Source organism: Xenopus laevis, chromosome 1L (assembly GCF_017654675.1).
Source record: "Xenopus laevis strain J_2021 chromosome 1L, Xenopus_laevis_v10.1, whole genome shotgun sequence".
Classification (NCBI taxonomy): Eukaryota; Metazoa; Chordata; class Amphibia; order Anura; family Pipidae; genus Xenopus; species Xenopus laevis.
The window spans coordinates 23878131-23903099 of record NC_054371.1 but is presented as its reverse complement, the minus strand read 5'-3'; the positions used below and the strand labels follow the sequence as shown (position 1 = coordinate 23903099).

At 38.6% G+C, this 24969-nt stretch overlaps 1 protein-coding gene across 2 annotated transcripts in view; it reads right to left on the bottom strand.

Annotated features, from left to right (window-relative positions):
- The window catches only part of dok7.L (docking protein 7 L homeolog), an 83404-nt gene extending 58647 nt beyond the window's left edge, over positions 1–24757 (bottom strand). For both annotated transcript variants that reach the window (XM_018228393.2, XM_018228397.2), the window contains exons 1-4: positions 24512–24757; positions 24351–24396; positions 18308–18538; positions 13986–14186 (exon numbers count right to left, since the gene is read on the bottom strand). In XM_018228393.2, the coding sequence (XP_018083882.1) occupies positions 13986–14186; positions 18308–18538; positions 24351–24396; positions 24512–24565 (532 nt within the window). In that variant the 5' untranslated portion in view covers positions 24566–24757. The remainder of the gene's footprint in view (positions 1–13985; positions 14187–18307; positions 18539–24350; positions 24397–24511) is intronic.
- Positions 24758–24969: the final 212 nt, after the last annotated feature.

Below are 24969 nucleotides of genomic sequence, written 5' to 3'. Positions count from 1 at the left end.
TCATGTCATCAGTTGTAATCGGTGTGTATTGATGTTATTTGTGTCACACATCTCAGCAAAAAGTGTATATTTTACAAATGTTGTAATTCCTGTAAATATTGAAGGATATTATCATTTGCATTGGGGGTCCATAACATGTATAACCACAGCCATCTGTATGTGGCCACCATACTCCTCAGTAACTTCTAATATCCTTATCATTTACAGTAGGGGGTACATTATCCCTTGTAATACATGAGTGATACTCAGAGTTCCCTGTATAACTCAGCCTGCAGCCTTGTGCCTTTATATGGTCACAGAACTACTCAGTGACTGCTAATATCCTTATCATTTACAGTAGGGGGTACATTATCCCTTATAATACATGAGTGATACTCAGAGTTCCCTGTATAACTCAGCCTGCAGCCTTGTGCCTTTATATGGTCACAGAATCCCTCTGTGACTTCTAATATCCTTATCATTTACAATAGGAGGTACATTATCCCTGTATAACTCAGCCTGCAGCCTATTTATAATACCCCTATAATTTTCATTTGGAATACAAGATTACTGTTTAAAAGTATGTATTGGCAGCAAAATGAATAAGTATATGATCTCTGTAAAAGTCAGGGTAACCTGATTAGTAATATGATTACTGTTCTTTCTTACGCTTCTTTATTTACTGAAGCCACTGTCAGTAAGTTAAGGAAATTATGGAAGTTATGTTGTATAGAAAATTGTAGGCATGTCTGCAACATTAATATAATAAAAATTCAAGAATTAGAAGTCAAAGTGATCCCAGGAAGAAAGCCACAAGCTAGTTTGTTCTAATGCTCACATTATCCAGGGAGAAACTCATTCTGCAGCTCTCACATACATGATAAATTGAGGATTATTGTCTGTGAGAGAGAAATGTGGCTTTTAACACATTAAAATGGGTTCTGGGATTTCAAAATAAGTTTCTTTATTTGGGGATTTATGTAAAAAGCCATCAGCAGTAGCAGATGACTACAACTAAGATCTATGCACGGTAGGTCTCAGTTCTGAATAAGGAGTTACAATTAGGAATGTATTCTGGTAGGTATGACCCCAGTCCCACTCACACTGAGAACCAGAAAGTTCTCCTCCACTATTCCTGTCATCCATCCTTTCATTGAGTTCCCACCAGTTGTGAATCATGCTTTGTATAGCCCACCACATCGTTATTCATAGCTAGCTGGAAATAGCACTGTGTTCACTTAACTGTAATAAATATTATTCAATTCTTTTGCATGAGTGCTGCTATGGGTAAATGGGCACTTTTAAAGGAGAACCTAAACCTACAAATGAGTATGGCTAGAAAGGATGCCCTATAACAGTAATGATCCTTGTAAGGCCATGTTTAGTGTGTCAGAGGCACTGCACATGCTCAGTGGGCTCTTGGCTGCTGTAGAGAAGCTAAGCTTTGGGGTCATTTGAAATTATCCAGTAGAAAATTAGCTTTGCCTGTTATAGAAGCTGATACTACTGGCTGATTAATTAAATTCTTATCAGGCATGCACTCTTTAATGTGATTGTTTTGTATACATTGTTTATTGATATGATTACTAAGCACTAATTACTAATGCTTTGGCTTGTGAATATTGCTTAAAATGTTTTTTTTATTTTTGCTTTCCTGATGCATGACACCTACTTTTAGCCAGACATTTATTTTGGGGGAAATCTGAGCTGTCGCATGTCTCAGTTACAGGCTGCTGGGGTAATTTTTCCTTGTTTGTGTATCCATTCAGTAGTTTTCCCTACTGAAAGCCATGCCCTGATGGATTTATCACCCTTCCATCACAGCGAGTATCAAGTAGCACATGAGCCATCCATTCTACAGGGGTTGACTAAACTAACCCAACTATCTAATGTTCTTACTTTATTTAAACCACCATATGTAACATATTTCTCTTCCCCCCTTTTTTACTCTGTAGAACAGGGCTGTCCAATTGGATTCCTGCTGGCTGGATGTGGCCCTTCAAGGGATTTTTAAGGTCCCCAGCCTTGGTCCTTGAACATGTGCATGACAAATAGTCAGTCTGCTGCATGTAGAAAGTTGGACAGCATGCCTGTAGGATCTTGGGGCACTTGTTTGTTCACTAGAACTAACCTCTAGGCTGAGGATCAATAATATTAAGTACTGTATTAGGACAGGATGAGAGACTCTGTTTCTTAATTCTCAATTCAAATTTTTGTAGAGCATAAGCTGTTTTATCTTACAATTTTTGCAGGTTTTATGAAACTCTTTCCCTAAAACACTTAGGGGGTTATTTATTAAAGGTCGAGTTGATTTTTACCCAAAAATTATATATTAATAAAAGAAAATAGAATTTTTCAAGATATATTATACCCCGAAGCTAGAAAAAGCTTGAATCCAAAAATACTCCAGCTAAAAGGTCATGTAGATGTAAATACATCTAAATAACCCTTTTATATTAACAGCAAGGAACAGCAAGTTTGCAACACAATCACGGTTGCAGCACTAAAAATACCATGAATTTCCTTGACAGCTGCACTAGTGGATGAATTTTGGGACTTTTTTTCACAATACTTGGAGAACTAAAGGTTTGCAACCCCAGGTTTAGATAATCACTGAAGATGTGTTCTACTGCACTGAGCAAAAAAAGGAAACTTGTTTTAAATCTAGCTTACCAATAAGTTCCCACCACTGCTTCTTTTCATACTTTTTCTGCCATGCTGAAATGAAATTAACCACCATGTGGATTCAGGCTGCTTATGAATTCCACCAATAGGCGAATAGTGAATTCATGAATGTCCTTCCCTTGTGTTGACTTTGCTTCTGCAGGCCCATGAACCACACATCAGGAGCAGTGAATTTCATTAATACGCATATTCTGTCCTTGCAAAAGGTTAAAACGCATCAATCTAGATTTCTGATTCAGAAATCCTGCACCGAACATTCCCCATCTCAGTCGTGTCTTGAAGCTGAGTTCATCCCGCAAGCATTTGGCAGCCCAGTTGTAAGAGGAATGCATCACTGTAATACCATGCAGCTGTTTACTAGATTTGGAGCTTGCGCACGCTCAATCCTTCTGGAAGCATAGGGCTACGATGATATGAAACCTCAAGTCTTTAGAAATGCAATGTTTTATTGTATGGAGAATATTCCATGTTTATCCTAGCTGTTGGACAAGATTCTAGTCTGGGCTCATGATAAGCCTTTTTTGTCCTCTATCATAATGAAAATGTGTTCCAACGTGTATCTGTTCTGCAAAATCTAAAGGCTTCCAGCTGTTGTATTCTCAGGGGCCCATAATAGCCATTGTCTGCTGACTGAATAGAACTTGTCAGATATCTCTGCACTTTCATAACTACATCTCACTACAATGTAAATCATCCACCCCCATATATATTTATATATATAAATATATATACCAGGAAACCTGCCAATCCTGTTGTGAATGCTGGTAGAGGGGGCTACAGCAAAATATCAAAAGAAATTGTAGATCTTTGCATTGTGAGTCAAAAAGAGAGCCAGGGTCTTCAGCTATCTACCCTAGTGGTTATATCAAATGTAAACACTTCTTCACAGTTTCTAGAGCAGTGATCCCCGACCCGTGGCTCATGAGCAACATGTTACTCACCACCCATTTGGATGTTGTTCTCAGTTCCCTCAAAGTGGGTGCTCATTTTTTAACTCCAGACCTGGATGAAATTTGTCGTTGCATAAAAACCAGGTGTACTGCCAAATGGAGCCTCCTGTAGGCTGTCAGTCCATATAGCATCATCTAAATAGCCAATGAAAGCTCTTATTTGACATCCCTGGAACTTTTTCATGCTCATGTTGCTCCCCAACTATTTTTAAATCTGAACATGGCTCACGGGTAAAAAAGGTTGGGGACCCCTGTTCTTTGCCACATGAGTTATGGTCCCAAAAACAGGCCTGCAGAACCCACTCCTACACCAGAGTCTCATGGACATGCAGAAATGTGTCCTCGCAACATACCGGTCTCACCATAGTGTTACACAAAGTGTTTGCTACAAAATTCTTACTATTCTATATTGGATATAACTTAACATGTCAAAAATGTAGATGGAAGAGCGGGTATTTTGGAGTTACAGCTCTGCCTTCAACCACTGATATGTACAAACTAATGTTTGACAGCAACTGGAAGTAAATTGTATAAAGCATTGGTTTATATAATGCCATGATGAGATACAGCTCCATTAGTTTTGCATGGGAGAGAAAATTTACTTTTATGGACTGCCACTAATTAAAAGGTGAGATTCTGATAGGACACTCAATTCCTGGTCTCTTTTTGCAGTCTCTCTACTGTGTGACCTATCTTGATTCTTGAAGAATACCTAAGGAAATTATGGACTAAACGGCATGGCGTCCCCTATCGCCACCATACCCACCTATGCTTACAGTGATACTGACACAAAAAAAACTCTTCAAAATATTAATCTACATTAAAAATTACACATAAGTCATTTTCATCATTTTCCGCCGATAGGTTTGCTTTTATAAGTAATTGCTACTTCCTAAACCTGACTGTCTCTTCTCAACCTGTCAGTTAGAGTTGCTAATGCACAAATATGGCAGCACACTCATGGAGGAACATGGTGGATCCGATAGGTAATGTTAAAGTATTGGCAATTACTTTTATGGCCAAATTATAAATAACAATCAAAGACAATGGTATGATAGATGTAAAAAGGTATAATTTTAAGTGGCAGTATCGCTTTAAAATCAACAACATTTAATTGATCCCAACCCCTTCTATCATCCTGATAATTGAGGGCATCTCTGCATGGAGGATCTTGTGTTGACTACAAGTTTTTTTCTTTTTGGTAAATTAAACTACTTAGCTCCTTGTTCTGAGCAGCTGTTGAGAAGCTAAGTAAGGGGTTGTCACTAATTATCCAGCAGAAAATGAGGTTGGTCTGTAATATAAGCTGATGCTACAGGTTTGCTGATTATTAAATTCTAATGCTAATTGCACTGGTTTCTGTGCTGCCATGTAGTAATTATCTGTATTAATTACTAATCAGCCTTATATTGTGACATTTCTATTCTATGTGTACTGTATATTGTGAGTGGGTCCCTAAGCTCAGTAAGTGACAGCAGTACAGAGCATGTGCAGTGAATCAGCAGAAAAGTAGATGGGGAGCTACTGGGGCATCTTTGGAGACACAGATCTTTACTGCTAAAGGGTTGTGGTTGCCTTGGGCTGGTACAGAAGCACAAAACATAATGTACAACATTTCTAGCTGTTTCTTTAGTTCGCCTTTAAAAATATGCACGCAAGTTTAAAATGTGCGCACAAAATAATTTTCTTGCACGCTGAGTTGAGAACGAATTAGAGGGAACATTGATTTCAACCCTTCTTTTTCTTACTAGAAGTATTCTAGGGAGGTATTCCCTTCTCTGTGACATTGACATAACTCAGAAGTAGTGCAGTACAAATACCACAAGGCAGTCTATGCATGGATACACATACAAGAGTGTTTGCCTTATACTGTTTTGTACTGATATCTTGTTGCATTCAGTAATCTAACATAATTGCCTCAAACTAGGTTAGCCTTAAATATGAGAACAAGTGGCAGATCAAAGCCAATCATTTTACTGTGAATGGCACAAACACAGGAGCAATTACAGGGGGATGAGTGGTAGCATTTTGGTGAAGTGGTGTAGAATGTCTTTTCATCCGTCTCTTAGAAACATGCTTGATTCTCTTGTACCCCTGTACAGTAACTGACAATTTTTTAGTGTAGTGTGAGAACCCATTGTTATCAATGCCTTGCTATTTGGGTCTGTGTGTTGGAGACTTTAAACAAAGTGTTGCCAGTCATCATCATAAGTACATTCAATAACATTACAACTCATACACATACAACTATAAATAGTTCATCCTATACATAATGGTCCCAATGGATGTGAGATCCTAGAAGGGTCGATCCAGCACTGGACTGGTTTCCATATTGTATTCACGTTCTGTTTAATTGTTCTTAAATCATTATCTAGTCAACCCCAAGTTGGCCAACACTGTACTATAGTTATGCAAAGAGGTGGATGCAGTCCAAGCTTTTCTGGCTAGATCTCTTTATTAGGTTATAACCCATTTACTAAACTAATATTCTACGTGCACAGGTCTTGTACAAGACACAGGTCTTGTATTAGGGTTTGTTAGTACTAAACAGAACTCATCTATAAACATAATCTATAACAAGAAAGCATTAATAATCATGCTGAGCCAATTGCATTCATCCATTAGGTTCCTCCTTGAAACACCTCCATTTACAGTTATCTACAGTTAGCCCTTTAGAAGGGGGCAGATTTACTTAGGTCTGAATTTTGCCATAGTTCGCGTAACTGTGTCAGGCGTTAATTCGCAGGGAATAAGCTTATTTATCAAAATAATATTTTCTATTGTTACTTTCTCCCTTGTGAAACTTCGTTAACATTCCTACGTTTACGTCAATTTAAATAAGGCGAGTACATACAGGTCATATATGTGTTGGGGAAATTGTTTGAAGTGGCCCCTTAATATTAAAAATGTCCAAGGTATCAAAATAAAGACAAAAGAGATCAACTATTGTCCTAGACATGAGCCCACCCTAAAACAAATGTGGCATGACCTTCAAATGATTTAAAAAAATGTTACGTTTTTAAATATAATCGCACATTAAAATATGAAAAAAATGTGGTTTTTTTTATGACTTTTCAGCATACAGGATATGATGTGACTGACATAACTGTGGAGGAGGAGGATGTAGCTTCATCTTATCAATTCACCGGGTAGAATGATCGTTCGTCTGAGCAAAAATTCGCCTGGCGAAACGGCACAAAACTTCTCTAGCGCTGACCTTTTTTGCTAGCTAATTGTCCTCCTAGCCTATTAGTAAACCTGCCCCACGGAGTGACCTCAAGGGAGTTTTGTCTGTGTTTGGCATGACTACTATCTTCCATGACTGCTTCCATCTGTTCTGGTCATGCCCCTTGTCATTGTATTATATGGGATTATCAAACAGGGCTTAAACTGACAGCAAGGCTTTGGCTGGAGATAACAAGCATTTTTACAACGGATCAATAGCTTGGCATGGCACGGCAGAATCAGTAAACTGTATATAACTTTTCATATGCAAGGTAAAGACTTAAACCAAGAACGAAATCATAAAAAATATTTTTAATATTTTCATTAGATCAGCTGAAGGCCTGGGACAGATGTGGCTTTTGCCCTGCCCAAGGACCCCACAGACCTCCTTGTAGGACAGCATCATTTGTAATATAATGAAGCCCCCAAATGTATAGCATATAATAGAATCAGCCCCTCCACATACACTATGGAAGGTAAAAAGCAATGCATTAGACAAATTTAAAAAAAAAACTATATTTTTAAAGGGGATGGAGATCATGGAGTTTAATTGTGAAATCCGACATGGGGCTAGACATATTGTCAATTTCCCAGCTGCCCCAAGTCATGTGACTTGTGCTCTGATAAATTTCAGTCACTCTTTACTGCTGTACTGCAAGTTGGAGTGATATCACCCCCTCCCTTTTCCCCCTCAGCAGCCAAACAAAAGAACAATGAGAAGGTAACGAGATAGCAGCTCCCTAACACAAGATAACAGCTGCCTGGTAGATCTAAGAACAACACTCAATAGTAAAAACCCATGTCCCACTGAGACACATTCAGTTACATTGAAAAAACAGCAGCCTGCCAGAAAGCATTTCTCTCCTAAAGTGCAGGCACAAGTCACATGACCAGGGGCAACTGGGAAATTGACAAAATGTCTAGCCCCATTTCAGATTTCAAAATTGAATATAAAAAAATCTGTATGCTCTTTTGAGAAATGGATTTCATTGCAGAATTCTGCTGGAGTAGCACTATTAACTGATGTGTTTTGAAAAAAACATGTTTTCTGATGACAGGATCCCTTTAGCTCTAGGTAGCTTTAATGGATCATGCAGAGATACAGAATTGGAAGGTGTAAGGTTTCAGTTACATGGCCATACATAAATTTAGGCACCTAGAGGCCCGGATCAGTTACATTGACCCCCTTATGAAACCTACTGAACTATATTTAGCAAACCTAAATAGCTGCATTATATACAAGTCAGTCCAAGCATAACATACAGCTATGAATACTATCTCTAGCTTACAATGCATACAAAAAACAGGCGGCCCATTAAGTACATACTGTACATTTATTTTCCTATGTACTGATCATACTGGTCATCATATCTGGATTTATGAGGTCTGTTCTACAAAACCCCAAATGCAAGCACCTGGTTCTATTCATGTTTTAAAGTGTTTTCAATGATGAAAGCCACATTTATAGATCCTTGGCATTTTCTTCATCAATGTATTCTCATGCACAATGCATTAAATAGAAGATCAGTACAGATAATGAGGGGACAGGGACAGAGATGACAGAACTGGGCACAAATGAACTGTATTTGAAGTTTCCTTGTATTTGCCTAAGTGTAGGCGTCTGCCTTAGCCTTAGAACTTTAGAACTTGCCCCAGGGAATCCATAAATTACCCTTATTGTGTCATAGTGATATTATATCAAGTGACAAATAATCTATAATATATTAATTAAAATGATTAATGTAAATGATTGCATTATGGGCTTATGACCTTCCTATCAAGCTTAATAAAACTCATTGGTTTCACACATGGATGCAGATCATTGCAGAACCATCCTAATAACTCAGGATGTCTGGTTATATTTTTCTATTTTGATATGTAAGAAAAATTAAATTAACTTTGCTTCTAATAATCGATGTATTTTGATGATGTCCTTTCCTTAGATGTAAAAGTCTAATATATTTGGGTAATGTCCAGATGACTGAGAATATCCTTGAGCAAAACTTCCTTTAAACGTAAGAAAAATTATCATAAGGCTAATGTCATACGTTGCGTTTTCTGCGCCAGTATAAATATTCTAGTTGAGAGAACATTGATTTTACTGTGTTCTGCCCCTTCTTATGCATAATTTTGATTTCTTTTGTTAAAACCTGTCCTGTTGGCGCATTGAAAGGTAGATGCCCTGCATGCTAAAAATGCGTCGGAAAGTAGCGGATCTGTATATTCTCTGCTGACGTATTTACATTAGAGGAAAAAATACCATGTGTAACCCAGAAATGTCTCTACTGTGCAATTACATACTGTTATGGGACCTGTTATGCAGAATGCTTGGGATCTGGGGTTTTCTGGATAACAGATCTTTCTGTTATTTGGATCTTCATACCTTAAGTCTACTAGAATATCATGTAAACATTTAGGGGCAGATTTATCAAGGGTCGAATTTCGAAGTGGAAAATACTTCGAAATTCGACCATCGAATAGAATCCTCTGACATTCGTATTCGAAGTCGGAGGATTTTATTCATCGTACCATCATATTCCGATCTGATTGTACTTCCAATCGTACGATTCGAACGATTTTATCATACGATTTTCCTTCGAAACCCAAAAACTTAGAAATATGCTCTGGCAGGTCCCCATAGGCTAACATAGCACTTTACGTTGGCGAAGTATTGAAGTCAAAGTTTTTTTAAAAAAGACAGTACTTGGATTATCGAATGGTTGAGTGGTCGAATAGTCGAACAATTTTTACTTCGAATCGAAGTCGAAGTAAATTCGAAGTTGTCGTATCCTAATCGATGGTCGAAGTATCCAAAAAATTACTTCGAATTTCGAGTTTTTTTACTTCGAAAATTCCCTCGGATTCACTTCGACCCTTGATAAATCTGCCCTTAAATAACCCAATAGGCTGGTTTTGCTTCTGATAAAGATTAATTATATCTTAGTTGGGATCAAGTACAGGTACTCAGTACTGTTTTATTATTACAGAGGAAAAGGAAATTATTTTTAAAAATTTCGATTATTTGGATAAAATGGAAGACAGTCTTCTTGTAATTCAGAGTTTTCTGAATAACGGGTAACATATCCCATACCTGTACTGAAAAGGTAACAGAAAACAGTCCCTATAGCAGTTGGAAGTGGTGGGAGGCTTCTCCACAGAGCACTGAGGGCCCCATTTAAGAAGGCTCAAGCCTTTGGGCTCAGGCATTCAGCTGGTAAAAACATGCTGGAGAGTTCCTAAACCCCTGTGTGATTTCCTCAATCACTTATGCTTCCCGGCGCTTGTTTTTTTTTCCTTGCTAAAAGAAATTTAAAAACTCGGCAGGTTTTAGGTATCTAGTTTTTTTTTTATTTTAAAGGGGTTGTGAAAATTCACCGCAAATTGGTGTCTGGCAAATTAATTTGTCCATCACTAAATGGGACCCTTAGTGACATATGGTTCACATCTTGTGACACCCGCCACACTCTTGTGACACCCGCCACACTCTTGTGACACCCGCCACACTTATTGCATCCTTCAGCTTCCTAGTGGCGCATGCATCCTTTTCTTTCAGATGTGCTAATGCGAAATTCAAATATTTAAGGCGCAACGATGGTTTTATCTTTGCCCAACGTAGGTCTATTCTAGATAGTTCCTGGGTGCAAATTCTTGTCTGGTTTACTGTTCCTAGACCCTTGCCTGTTGTGGCCATTCCTGTCTGATGCCTGAACCGACATTTGCCTGATTATTGACTACTCTTCTTGATTCCGATTCTGTACTGCGCTGACTGGTATTGACCCCGGCCTGTTCCATGACCCGATAACTCTTTCTCCATTCCTCTTGTCCCATGTTCCGCTTCCCTTGCCTGCCCAGAACCCTCGCCTTAGTCCTCTCACTTTAAGACTTGGAGGCATCTAAGTAGCATGGGCTCCTCCCGACGTGTAAAAAGAGAAGAGGGGTAAGGAGAACTGGTTAGAACAGAACTTGAGATGTTATGTACAGTGTGCATAATACTGTACGTCCAGGGCCTTAGCAAGGTCACAGCTGACATGCAGGGAGGTGCAGATATGAGAATCGTTTTGAAGAGCAGAAATAGGAGCTTGCACTGTAGGTGGTTTTGTTACATAATGAGAAACCAATGGAGGGCTTTGGTGAATGCATGAATGGATCCTGTATTACATGAAAGGGAGAGTAATTACAGCTGCGCTTTCAAAGGAAATATATCGCCCAAAATCCCACTCATTGTAGAGATATTATATTTTAGGAATCCCCCTCCCATATCTTTCCAGACATGGCTCAGTAGTCTCGCTATTGATACCAAAAAACGAATTTACATTAAACAAACTGCTCGTCCTCAGGATCCCTGAACCAAATGCTTTTAACATGTTACGTTTTAGTGCCCTAAAAACAAATAATAAATGTTCTATCCTATCCACAAACATGAGTATCATTTTAAGGTAATTTTCTGCAACCAGTAATTAAATATTCCTATACATAAAATTGGAAAAACAGGAGCCCATTAGGTAATATTGGCCTTCTTGGACACTGGGCCCAAATAATTTTTTGCCCTGGCACCATTTATTTATAACTTCTTTGCCTCTGCCGACAAGCTTAGGTGGAAACTTAGGTGGAAGAGATGAAAGAACAACTCACAAGGCCTCAGATAGAAGGGCAAGAGCATTAAGGGGCACAAGAGCCCTCCCTTCCCACCCCTCGTAAATACATTGTTGACAAGCACAAGCAGATATATATTCATTGGCGTGGCCCCAGGTCACTCTGGAAGTCAAACAATCCAGAGGCATGCAGAACTGATGCAAGCAAGGAACACCTTGCACGTTTATTGCGGAATAGCAGTGCAACGTGTCGGGGTCAGGCCCCTTTATCAAGCATGATAAAGGGGCCTGACCCCAAAATGTTGCAAAAAAAATTGAGCGTAGGACTGACCAGATATGGGATGACTGTGGTCAGCTTAAATATATTGCAATATATGGACAAACAATCCCTGTTTTGTTTAAAGGGTAAGGCATTTTTTGGTAGCTTAAGGAACAAAATGTCTCAATGTCCTAAATATATTGATAATGGGCAGTATTGCACACAATTCACCAGCACACCCTGGGCCTTCTATACAACGTCTGCTGCTCGATAGTGGGGGACCGGCAATACCAAAACTTGGTATTCTAAGTGAATAGAACTACAGACATGGTAGACCAAGACAAGCATGATTCTGAATGAAGTTCTGTGGGTCTGGCATACACCTTGAAAACACATATAATAACTTGCCCTGTAAGTGGTCCATAAAGACTAGATCCGTAATAGCTACTGGCTGGTTGGTTGCTATTTGTTATTGGACAGTTGCAGAACTGGTCACTGCATATGAGCACTAGAAATCTGCGCAGTCTTCCATATATCTCTGTGACCCGTGCTGTGAAAAGGATTCTGGAACAGAATATAGAACAGCTATTCCTGTGTGTAGGAGATGCTCAGCCAGTTACAGTTATTTTGGGCCAGAGGAACAGAACATATCTCATGCGTCACTATCTGTTGCTTGTAGACTGAGGGACAATAGAGATCCCCAAAAAAGCTTTCCGTTTTTTTTTTTTTTGTGATTTCTGTATTTTTATTATTATTTTATTATTTATTTTGTTATGTAGTAATGAGTATCACAATAATATTAATTAATTGTTTTTCAGCACTGAACTATTTTCCCTACTGGTCTCTTGCTTCTCTGCTCTCTACTTTGCATATTGAAATTTGAGATTAAAAAATTGCATCTTCTGTAAACAAAACATTGTCACAACCCCTTGGGTGACTACCGTATATACTCGAGTATAAGCCGAGTTTTTCAGCCCCCAAAATATGCTGAAAAACTCTACCTCGGCTTATTCTCGGGTCAAGCGCAAAAACGGTCGCCGGCGCCTAAGAATAGTCGCCGGCGTCCAAGAATAGTCGCCGGCGTCCAAGAATAGTCTCCAAGAATATTCGCCAGCGTCCAAGAATGGTCGCAGGCACCTCCAATGGGAGCAGAAACCCTCAATTTTTTGATTGAAACTTACCAGAAGCTGCTGCATTTCTCACCCTAGGCTTATACTCGAGTCAATAAGCTTTCCCAGTTTTTGGAGGTAAAATTAGGTACCTCGGCTTATACTCGGGACGGCTTATACTCGAGTATATACGGTATATAGTAAATACAGCCCCGCTCAGCAGTTTTTTTGGCATACATACAAAGCCTCCAGGCTAAACAGTCACAATAAAAGCTGATTAACATGGCTGAACCCACCCATGTATTACTGGATTGAACAAAGATATCTCTATAGCAGAATTCCACTCTACAATGCCTAAAATATCATTTAAAGGGTTGATTCACCTTTCAGCCAACTTTTAGTAGGTCATAGAATGGCTAATTCTATTATTGACTTTCTTATAGTTTTTGAATTATTTGCCTTAATCTTCTGAATCTTTCCAGATTTCAAATGCGGGTCACTGACCCTATCTAAAAACAAATGCTCTGTAAGGGTCAGGGCACACAGGCAGATTCGGGGAGATTAGTCAACAAATCTTTGGGGAGACTAATCTCCCGAACTGCCTTCCCGCCAGCTAAAATGTAAATCGCCGGCGGGATGGCACCTGGAGCGCTTTGTTTTCAGAAGTCGCCTGAAGTTTCCTCGTGAGGCAGGAAGAGGAGAATTATTGCCGGGCGACTAATCTCCCCGAATGTGCCCTGACCCTGAGGCTCCAACTTTATAGTTATTGCCACTTTTTATTACTCGTCTTTCTATTCAGGCCTCTCCTATTCATATTCCAGTCTCTTATTCAAATCAATGCATGGTTGCTACGGTTATTTGGACCCTAGCAACCAGATTGTTGAAATTGCAAACAAAATAAAAAGTTAAATAACTCAAAAATAACAAATGATAAAAAATGAAAACCAATTGCAAATTGCCTGTAGAATATCCCTCTCTACGTTATACTAAAAGTTAACTCAAAGGTGAGCAGCCCCGTTAACAATAACATCAGTCCAGGGGCAGAAAACTGGTGATTTTCTTTGTGCCCTCTATAAAATGTTTACAGAAAATTATAAAATATTTAAGTTTATTTCACATTAATAAATCACCCTATAATAACATAATCATCAAGAGATAAATTTATTCTCAGAAACACATTACTTACAGTATCCGCATCTGGTTCCTCCCTCAAACACGAACCCATTTGCCACGGCTCCATAGCGTCGCAGGTCTGTTAACCGCCACTGGCCAATAACCACGGGAGGAATTTCTCTTGCCAAAACCAATATATCGTTGCACAAATGAAGTGTGGCAGGTCCACTATCCAACTTGGTACCAGGCAACACACCAACATGGAATCTGTAAACTGAGAGGAGAGGGGGGAAGTAGTGGCTTAGGCTTTTCAGTGGAAGACCAGCCATCAGCAGCTCAATAATAAAATCTGTAATTGAGCAGAATACGACATGGATATTTTCAAATATATATATACCTTTAAAATAAGTGAATGTAAAACTGATGAGGGTGCTATTCTAAGAACTTTTATAATGTGCATTCATTATTTATTTATTTTTTTAATTCCAAGATATTAAGGGATGCATGTGCTGTTACTATGAATTAATTTTGTAATACATTTTCTGACCAGTCTGACCACCAAGTAGTCAATTAAGTTGTCAGGAGAAACGTGGCTGCTCTGATGTTCTTCTGCTTAGGAAAAAAATTAGAAACCTTTCTCAAATCTTTCCTAAGCAGAAGAACATCAGAGCAGCCTCTTTCTTTCTCCTGACAACTTCCTTGACTACTTGGTGGTCAGACTGGTCAGAAAATGACCAGCAGGTGGCGCTGTTGTAACAAAATTCATTCATAGTAACAGTACATGTATCCCTTCATATCTAGGAATGAAAAAAAAAATAATGAATGTATGTAGCCCCCTCATCAATTTTACATTCACTTATTTTTAAGGTTTATCCTTTAACAGGACAAGAACGGCTTTTGTGCTTTTTTTTTGAGCTCTTGCATTCTGGGGTCTCTGTAAATAATCCAAGCAAATGCAAACAGTTTGCAGAATGGGTAGCAATGAAAGGACTTACATCTAAAGTACATGTTGTTTCAGCTGCCCTATAGCTTTTCTTGTAGTGTATGCTTGACAAGATTGTTGTATATCAACCCCAAGGAAATTGTTTTCCCTATGGGGTCACAAAACCCAATATATGGGGGCAGATTTATCAAGGGTCGAATTTCGAAGTTAAAAATACTTCGAAATTCGAGCATCGAATTGAAATACTTCGACATCGAAGTCGAAGTTTTTTTCATCGAATTTCGGTATCCTGCTGTCGAAGTAAAATTGTTCGATCAAACGATAAAATCCTTCGAATCGAACGATTTGAAGGATTTCAGCGATCGACCGAATGATTTTACTTCGACTTCCAAAACCTTAGAAAAATGCTCTAGAAGAGATCCCCATAGGCTAACATAGCACTTCGGCAGGTTTAATTTGGCGAAGTATTGAAATCAAAGTTTTTTTAAAGAGACAGTACTTCGATTATCGAATGGTCGAATATTCGAATGATTTTACTTCGAATCGAAGTCGAAGTCGTACTATCCAATTCGATGGTCGAAGTATCCAAAAAATTACTTTGAATTTAGATTTTATTTTTACTTCGAAAATTCCCTCGAATTCACTTCGACCCTTGATATATCTGCCCCATAATGTACAAGACCAATGAAAGACCAAAAACATGCATACCTCAAAACAGGACAGTCATAATTTTGACAGCACAACCAGAAGTTTATTTATATAGAGCCAAGTTATGCAGTGCGTTATCTACTTTCTCTTTGATCTTCTGCATTGAACAGCCAGAAAAAGATGTATCAAAAACTTAATTGGCTTTTGACAGAGAGCCCAGAATAGCAGGTGCACTTAGATACTTTTGTAACAGTTTAAGATAAGCAAAGAAACAATTGTAACCATTTAAGATAAGCAGGTCTCTTGGGGAAAACTATGACTTGCAGCTTAAAGGACCAGTAACATAAAAAAATGTTTAAAAAAATTTGTTTCTACTTAACGAAAAACACCAAGGCAGTTTTAACTTTCAACGATGATCCATCATGCGGCGCTCGATTTCTCCTCCCTGGGTATCTCCTATAGAAGGCAGGGAGGAGAAATTGAGCACCGCACGATGGATCATTGCCCTGTTGCCGTTTCTGAAGAGGAGCGCAAGCAGAGAATCGGTAAGTAATTTCTTAATAAAGACTTTGCAAATTGAAAGTTAAAACTGCCTTGTTGTTTTTTTTTTACTGGTCTTTCAAAGGGCTTTTCACCTTTATTAGCAAAACTGCAATAACACAGAAAAAAACATAAATGTCTTCAAACTTTCAGTGTGTAAAATAGTAAAATACAGTTGGAGTTAAAGGGGTGGTTCACCTTTCAGTTAACTTTTAGTATGTTATAAAATGGTTAATTCTAAGCAACTATTTAATTATTTCATTTTTTATTTTTATAGTTTTTGAATTGTTTGCCTTCATCTTCAGACTGTTCCAGCTTTCAAATGGGGGTCAGTGACCCAATGTAAAAAAAGCAAATGTTCTGTAAGGCTACACATGGTTGCTGGGGACATTTGGACCCTAGCAACCATATTGCTGCAATTGCAAACTGCTACTGAATAAAAAGGCAAATAACGCAAAAAAACACAAATGATAAAAAATGAAAAACAATTGCAAATTGTCTCAGACTATCACTCTCTACATGAATGTTAATTTAAAGATAAACAACTCCTTTAGTAACAATGCATGACTGAATTCTGTACATCTGGGCATCATCATACCAAATTTGAAAATCGGAAAGAGGGACAGAAAGTTCTGCCACGCAAAATTTATTTAGACCACACCCCCTAAATATTGTGTCCATTTTACAAAATTTGGCAGGTTATGGAAAGTCTGAACACATTTCAAGGGGGTTTAGGGTCATGTTTTATGTATTATAACAGTTTTGCTGATGACGGTGAATTGCTCTTTAAGCTGAAAGTCTCAGTTATCCTGAGACCTGCTTATCGTAAATATCATTACAATTGTATCTTAGTGCAGGTGCTGAGTATTCTGGGTTCTCTGCCAAAAAGCCTTTTATTTAATTAAGTTTTAGAAATGTTGTATCTTTTTCTGGCATCAGATCAAAGAGGAACTCGGGACATTTCAGTAAGACACCAGGACTGCGGGCTGAGCTGTCAAAATCTGGACTGTCCCACGAAAAAAAAAGTCAGGTTGCTTTATGCAGTTTGCTTTACGTTGTCCTTTATTATACTGTAATATCTAGTATAGAAAATGAAGGTTTGCTGCAGATTTGCTCAGATTCATCCTGACAACAAGATATTAAAGTCATATCACAATAGTAAGGGGCAGATTTCTCAAGGGTCGAAGTGAATTCGAGCCAATTTTTGAAGTAAAAAAATTCGAAATTCTAAAGTAATTTTTTGGATACTTTGACCATCGAATAGGATACTACGACTTCAATTCGAAGTAAAATCGTTTGAATATTCGACCATTCGATAATCGAAGTACTGTCTTTTTAAAAAAAACTTTCGACTTCAATACTTCGCCAAATTAAACCTGCTGAAGTGCTATGTTAGCCTATGGGGACCTTCTAGAGCAGTTTTCTACGTTTTTGAAGTCGAAGAAAAATCGTTCGATCGATGGATGAAAGGATTTCATCCTTTCGAACGATGTTACTTGGACCGCAAGAGGGTCGAATTCGGTGAAAAAAACTTTGACTTTGATATTCGAAGACAGGTAAAAAAAACTCAAATACCTCGTATTTATCGAGTTTATAGGCTCGAGTTTTTGAGCACAAACCACTGTAAAACACCCAAAAATCAAAAAAACATCTTCAAATGGTTTAAAGGGACCTCTACTTGATTACAATGTAATTTCTCCTACCGCACACCTGTAGTTCACCAATCCTGCAACTGGTGCGTTTCTTCCGTTGACCCGGCCGGGTCCCTTAGCAACGAATGTGTATAGAAAACGGATCGAAAAACGCACACACACTGGTTAATGCAGTCGAATGTGTATAGAAAACAGATCCGCACACACACTGGTTCATGCACTCGGGGAGTATCCCCTTTTATTCAGCCACCAAACCAAATGTTTGGTGGCTGAATAAAAGGGGATACTCCCCGACTGCATTAACCAGTGTGTGTGCAGATCCGTTTTCTATACACATTCTTTAAAGGGACCTCTGTCATTGACTTTTACATGACCTGGACAGGTTTTAGTTGCAGTTTTTCAGCTTTTAGCAGCTTCAGGGCATAATAAATCTTGAAAATTTAGATTTTCTTTTTTCCCCCGAAAAATTTGAGTTTTTTAGTGAAAACTTGCCTCTAAAAACTCAAATTTTTCAAGAAAACACAACTTGACCTTCAATAAAGAACCTCCGTAGTGTCTTACAGTATATTACATACGAGGGTAACATGACTAATTGTTACTAATCTTATTCACCTTCGCCCAAACTGTATCGGATCCGTACGTCCCATGCATTCATAATTTCTTTGTTATCAAATCCCAGCATAACAACTTGCGTGAAACAGATGATGGCGAGCGTCTGGCTCATTCCCTCATACAAAATCCCTGGATCCAGACCACAGATGTCTTCCAGTGTCACACTGCTTTTCTCTTTGTGTCCCTTCGTCCGCTCCGATTTATCTTTGTACACCAGCATTAACAAGCAGTCTGGGAACAAGAACATTTACATTTTCAGCTTGTAATATTAAAGGCGAAAAAGTGTCATGCAAATTTGCTTAAAGCAATACCAAAACTATCATTTATGCCTTTATAGGAGCAGCATAATCTTTTTATAACGGTTCTTTAATGAATAGAACTTGTTTTTGCCTATTGCTTTCATTAAGAAACGTTTTTTTTTTATTTCTTGAGCAAACAGAGACATTGAAAGTGGTTTAATTTTCTAACTTTTTGGATCTTGTGAGCATTTAAAGGGGTGGTTCATTTTTAAGTTAACTTTTAGTATGTTATAGAATGGCTAATTCTAAGCAACCTTTCAATTGGTCTTCATTAAGTATATTTTATAGTTTTTCAATTTTTTGCCTTCTTCTTCGGACGCTTTCCAACTTTCAAATCGGGTCACTGACCCCATCTAAAAAAACATATTCTCTGTAAGGCTACACATTTATTGTTATTGCTACTTTTTATTACTCATCTTTATATTCAGACCTTCTCATCTTCTTATTCCTGTCTCTTATTCAAATCAATGTATGGTTGCTAGGGTAATTTAGACCCTAACAACCAGAAAGCTGAGAAACCTCACAAATAAAAACTCAAAACCCACAAATACAAAATGAATACCAATTGCAAATTGTCTCAGAATATCATTCTCTATATATCACGTATTTATAAAGCACTAACATATTCTGTAGCACTGTACAATAAATGGGTGTATACTCACACAGATTTACATATAAAAACAGCCCATAACCTATACAAGAGGTAAAGTACAGAAGGGGGAAAGTACAGTAAATAATTGTTGATTTATTATATTAATAGATGAATAATTATAACAGAATGATTCATTAGTATATTCTAATTAAAAAAATAGGCAAAATATTTTTTCAGCCCATGTTTTATTTATTTTGCATATGCTGAAAAAAGCTGTGTACAGGGGTTTATTGCCCCTTTAAAGGAAGGATTTCAGTAAATCTGGGGAGTGAGGAGAAGTTGTTAAAAGAGTTTTTCAACCTATGAGATCTTTGCCCTAATCCCACCACCCTGCCCAGCTGGAGAGTTGAAGAACACGAAAATGTTATGCCACATACTCATATATGATCCCACAGACTGAAGGGAAACCATGATAGTCATCCATAGTAGTAAAACAACCAGTAGTGTTGGCAAGTGAACTGCAGTACAGATTTGCTGTGCCATAAATCATATGGTAAATTAACCGATAAGTAGTCATTGATATAACGTTTCTTAAGAACATCTGGTGCCCCTAGCAGGAGCTAGGTTCAGAGGGTGCCAATGGCAGTGCAAGACAAAGATAATGTCTGTGTTGCATACAAAAAAAAAATCAATGCCAGAGAAATGTCCTGCAAATGCAAATCTGAATCCACCGGCCTCCACATTTAAAAAGAAAGAAAGCTACCAAAGCAGTTTATTGCCAATAGATTAGCCACAATATTTATTCTGCAGAATGCTTTACTATACCTGAGTAAACAGCTCTAGAAGATCTCTCTGTTTGTTTATGATAGCAGCTGCTATATTAGTTTGTTGTGACATCACTTCCTGCCTGAGTCTATCCCTGCTCGCTCATAGCTCTGGGCTCAGATTACAGCAGAGAGGGGAGGAGGGAGGGTGAGAGGAGCAAACTGAGCATGCTCAAGCCCTAGCCCTGGAGGTTTAAGCTGAAAACAGGAAGTCTGATACAGAAGCCCATGAGTACACAATAGAAGGAAAGAAATGCTGTGTTTCTTTTGACAGAGGACTCAGAGCAGCATTACTTTGAGGGTTTACTGGTGTATTTATATAGACCTTTCTGATAAAGCTTACTTAATTTTAGCCTTTCCTTCTGCTTTAATGCAAATAGTCACAGATTGGCCCAAGGATTTACTTGTTGCTGCAATCGGATGGAGTTGGCAGGGAGTGGGTCTGGCCTGACGGGGCCCACCAGGTTTTATCCCCATGTCTCACTGGCCCAGTCTGACACAGACTGTGGGTGAGGACCACATCAATGCAGTCCTTATCCAATGGTATTTTCAAACATTCCAATTTTCACCCAGAAAATGGTCAGGCAGTCCCCATAGATGGACCAATATGCGGCCACTAGGTCTGAAGGGGCCGTGTATCCAGAAAAAAAGACAGCAGCACACCGAATCTGGTTGTAGTTGTGTTCAAAGATGAAAATTGATTTAGCCCATATGCAAAAAGGCAACGTTTCGAGCCTACCAGGCCCTTTATCAAGCAGGGGGCTGTGTATGTCATGTATGACCAAATTGACACCATGTCACCATAGAGACATGAGCCAGTCCAGGCTTGTTGAAGACCAAAGTCATTATTTATAAGTGAGCTAAAATTGGTATGGGATGCATAATCCAGAAAGCTCTGAATTAAAGTGGACCCGTCACCCAGACATAAAAATCTGTATACTAAAAGTCCTTTTTAAATTAAATATGAAAGCCAATTTCTTTTTTTTATTAAAGCATTCATAGCTGTTGTAAACTCATTTAAAAATATCAGCTGTCAATCAAATATTGCCTACCCCTCCTCTATGCCTAGGCATAGAGGCAGGGCAAACAATTACTTTCACTTTCCATTCAGCACTTCCTAGATGTCACTGCTCTCTCCACATTCCCCCAGCTCTCTTAACGATTTAATTGTGTAACCAGGGCATGGGGATGGACATTGGGTCCCTGTCCCCTGGTGCACAAACAAGATTCTGAGGTGATACAAGACTTGCCTTAATAACAGTGCCCACAAAATGGCTCCTTCCTGGTTAATATAATTATGAGTTCCCAGACTGATGGAAACAATATTCAAATAATTTATACAGTGTAATTAAAGTTCATTTTGCTTGACCAACATGATAAAATAGGATTTGGAATAATTTTGTTTGGGTGACGGGTCCCCTTTAAGAGATGGCCATCTCCTATAGACTCAATTTTATTTAAATAATGATTAAAAATAATAAAACAGTACCTTGTACTTGATCCCAACTAAGATATTGTTAATCCTTATTAGAAGCAAAACCAGCCTATTGGGTTTATTTAATGTTTATATGGTTTTCTAGAAGGTCCAAATTACAGAAGGACCCATTATCCGGAAAATCCCAGGTCCCAAGCATTCTGAATACAAGTAGCAACAATGCCAGAAGTGGATGATGTTGTACCAAATAACATGGTCTGTAGAAAAACTGTTACAATCACTCTGTACCCCTCTCTAACATGCATATAAGGGGTGATTGAGTAACAGGGCCTCTTTCTTCTCTAGTTACCCACAGCAACCATTCAGGTGTTTGGTTTCACTTTTCTAACTGTACTACAGTGCTACAATCGAACTGCTTTGCGTTTGCTATTGGTAACTGCACCCCTGCAAGCTTTTCCACTGTAGAACCCAGCATGTGTTCTTATTGAACGGCTGTTTCCCTGTTTTATTGTTCAAAAATGCAGTTTCTATGCCGTGAGAAAGTAGGAAGTATATGAGGGGTTTATGACTTGTATACCCTGTACTGTGTGTTGCTCCCACTAGTATCCATTCTTATGCCTTTACTGTATGACAACTGTCTTACTTTGTGAGATATATATATATATATATATATATATATATATATATATATATATATATATATATATATATATATATATATATATATATATATATATATATATATGTAGGTGGTCTACAGAATACATGCCACCTACCTGCACACCCTAACTGAATATGTCAGCACTATATAGATGAAGATAATAATACTTTTGCTGTCCAATCACAGCACACTTGGAACCAAAGTTGGAGGGGGGGACAGGAGATGTGGATAGGCAGCAGCAGGATAGGAGAACTAAATCTTAACTAAAGAAGTAGCTAGGGATGTCTTACATTATGTTTTGGGCTTCTGTACCAGCCCAAGGCAACCACAGCCCTTTAGCAGTAAAGATCTGTGTCTCCAAAGATGCCCCAGTAGCTCCCCATCTTTTCTGCTAATTCAATGCACATGCTCAGTGCTGCTGTCACTTACTGAGCTTAGGGACCCACTCACAATATACAGTACACATAGAATAGAAATGTCACAATATATGGCTGATTAGTAATTAATACAGATAATTACTACATGGCAGCACAGAAACCAGTGCAATTAGCATCAGAATTTAATAATCAGCCCTGTAGCATCAGCTTATATTACAGACCAACCTCATTTTCTGCTTGATAATTAGTGACGAGCCCTAAGCTTAGCTTCTCAACAGCTGCTCAGAGCCCACTGAGCATGTGAGTGTCACAGACACTTTCCAAGATGGTGACCCCCTGTGACAAGTTTGAAGTCCTGGATCATTGCTGCTATTGACAAGCTGAAACTTTAGGCTGGTGCAATAAGTTCAGTAAATAATATATGACACTTTTAGCCATATCATTTTTTAGGATTTAGTTAAATTATAATGGATATCCCTTTAAATAAATATAATTAGCTGACAAAAAATAAAAGGGATGCATCGAGTCCACTATTTTGGATGAATCCTTCATGAAAGATTCGGTCGAATACCGAAGCGAATCCGAAACCTAATTTGCATATGCAAATTATGGGTGGGAAGGGAAAATCATTTTTTACTTCCTTGTTTTGTGACAAAAAGTCACGTGATTTCCTTCCTCAGCCCTAATTTGCATATGCAAATTAGGATTCACATTCGGTTCAGCCGGGCAGAAGGATTTGCCGAATGCGAATCCTGCTGAAAAAGGCGGAATCCTGGCCGAATCCCGAACTGAATCCTGGATTCGGTGCATCCCTAAAAAATAATAATCTTTTTGTACCTAGAAAACAAATGCCTCTATAGAACACCGCTAGGCCCCAAATAACTTCTCCCTTTATCTGGACTTTTAATAAATACTAGAAACCTTTAATAGAAAAACTTGCAGGCCAATGGCTTTGCGGAAATGTGAGACCTATTGCTCCAACGTTGCTTCACCCTCCTCTCCCCTACAGCTTTTAGACCTATTGGAGAGAGTCCTGGATCCTATTTCTGGCACATCAATGTTCTTTCAAGAAATCCATTTGGAAACCCACTGGTTCTACCTATGCAATCTCACAGATGTCATTTTCAGAATAAATCCATGATAGAAAAGTAATATAAAGCCTTGGGATTTGCTTGGTAATGTGATGGTTAGTACAACCCAGAGTTTAAAAAAACTTTACTTTGAATAAATATCCTTATATCAAGCTTTGCGGCTTGTGCCATATTCTGGGAAACCGCAGCGACTGCCTTTAAACTCGAGCAGTTCACTTAAAGCAACACAGTGTTATGTTTCAGGCCAGCGAAACCCATGTGAAATTCTAGATCACAGATCTTAAAGGGGCTGTCATTCTTGAAGGCAAGTTCCCCTGCAATAATTCGCCGAGCCATGTTTTAACTTTCCCGCATAGTCTATAGAAATTTGTTTCTTTACAGAACACACAGCGTGTTTCTGTTTTATAGTATAAGCATTCAAATTAATTTGCCGTCTATTCTTAGAACAGATGGCACTTAGATACTAAATACCGCTTGTTCAATGGAAGAGATTGCTCGTACTCCAGCAATTAGCAACATCCCATTACAGACAATTATAAAACTGTACAAGGGGAAGTAGCCTCAGTGAGCATTTGTAAAAGCAACCCCAGCAATTCTATGCATCAAGTTATATAAAGTTGACTGAACGTTTTGCATAAGTGCAGCACCAAATGAACTTTCCTAATTGCTTTAAAACTTTCATATAGAGAAATAATCTTCAGGCTGTCATGGAATGGGTTTCTGAAAATGAGAACTCCACGTGGGATACACAGAAAGGGTCCTACCTGCTACAGGCGAAGGTTTCCTGAGCACCACCCATCTATTCTTCCACTGTAATGATAAAAGAAAGCACTGGTCAGCACAGAAATCTGTAGCAAAAAATCCAGGATAAAGTTGTTTCACGGAAATATAGGTAGACGGGGGAGAAAAAGTCTAATTCGCTGACCTTTTTTCCATCTCTCAATCTGACTTGACCCTCCACCACAACCGAATCCGTCATCTTCAGTCATGGTTCCAAACAGCTGCTCCCTCCTCTCTCTCCCCTCTCCCTCTCTCTCCCTTTCTGAATGTGCCTAGGCTGAAGGGTCACTTTCAAAATAGCTTTAATAGCTCTGCATAGCAGGGGACAGGGGAAAGCTCCAGCCTATGACACACAAATTGCTGAACAAATGGTCATCAACTTCTGCTGCCGCCTCCCACTCTCCCTTCTCCGGCCTTTCTCAGCTGCACTGGTGGGCACAGCGATTCAGCACTTGGCTGGAGTCTTCTTGACCCTTTAAGGGAAAGAATGTAATAAAGCTTTAATTTCGTATTACGAAATCAAGCAAACAATGTGCAAGAAGAATTAAGGGGGTACGTAATGCTGTTAAGATATGCACAGTAATATCCCTTATAATACACAAA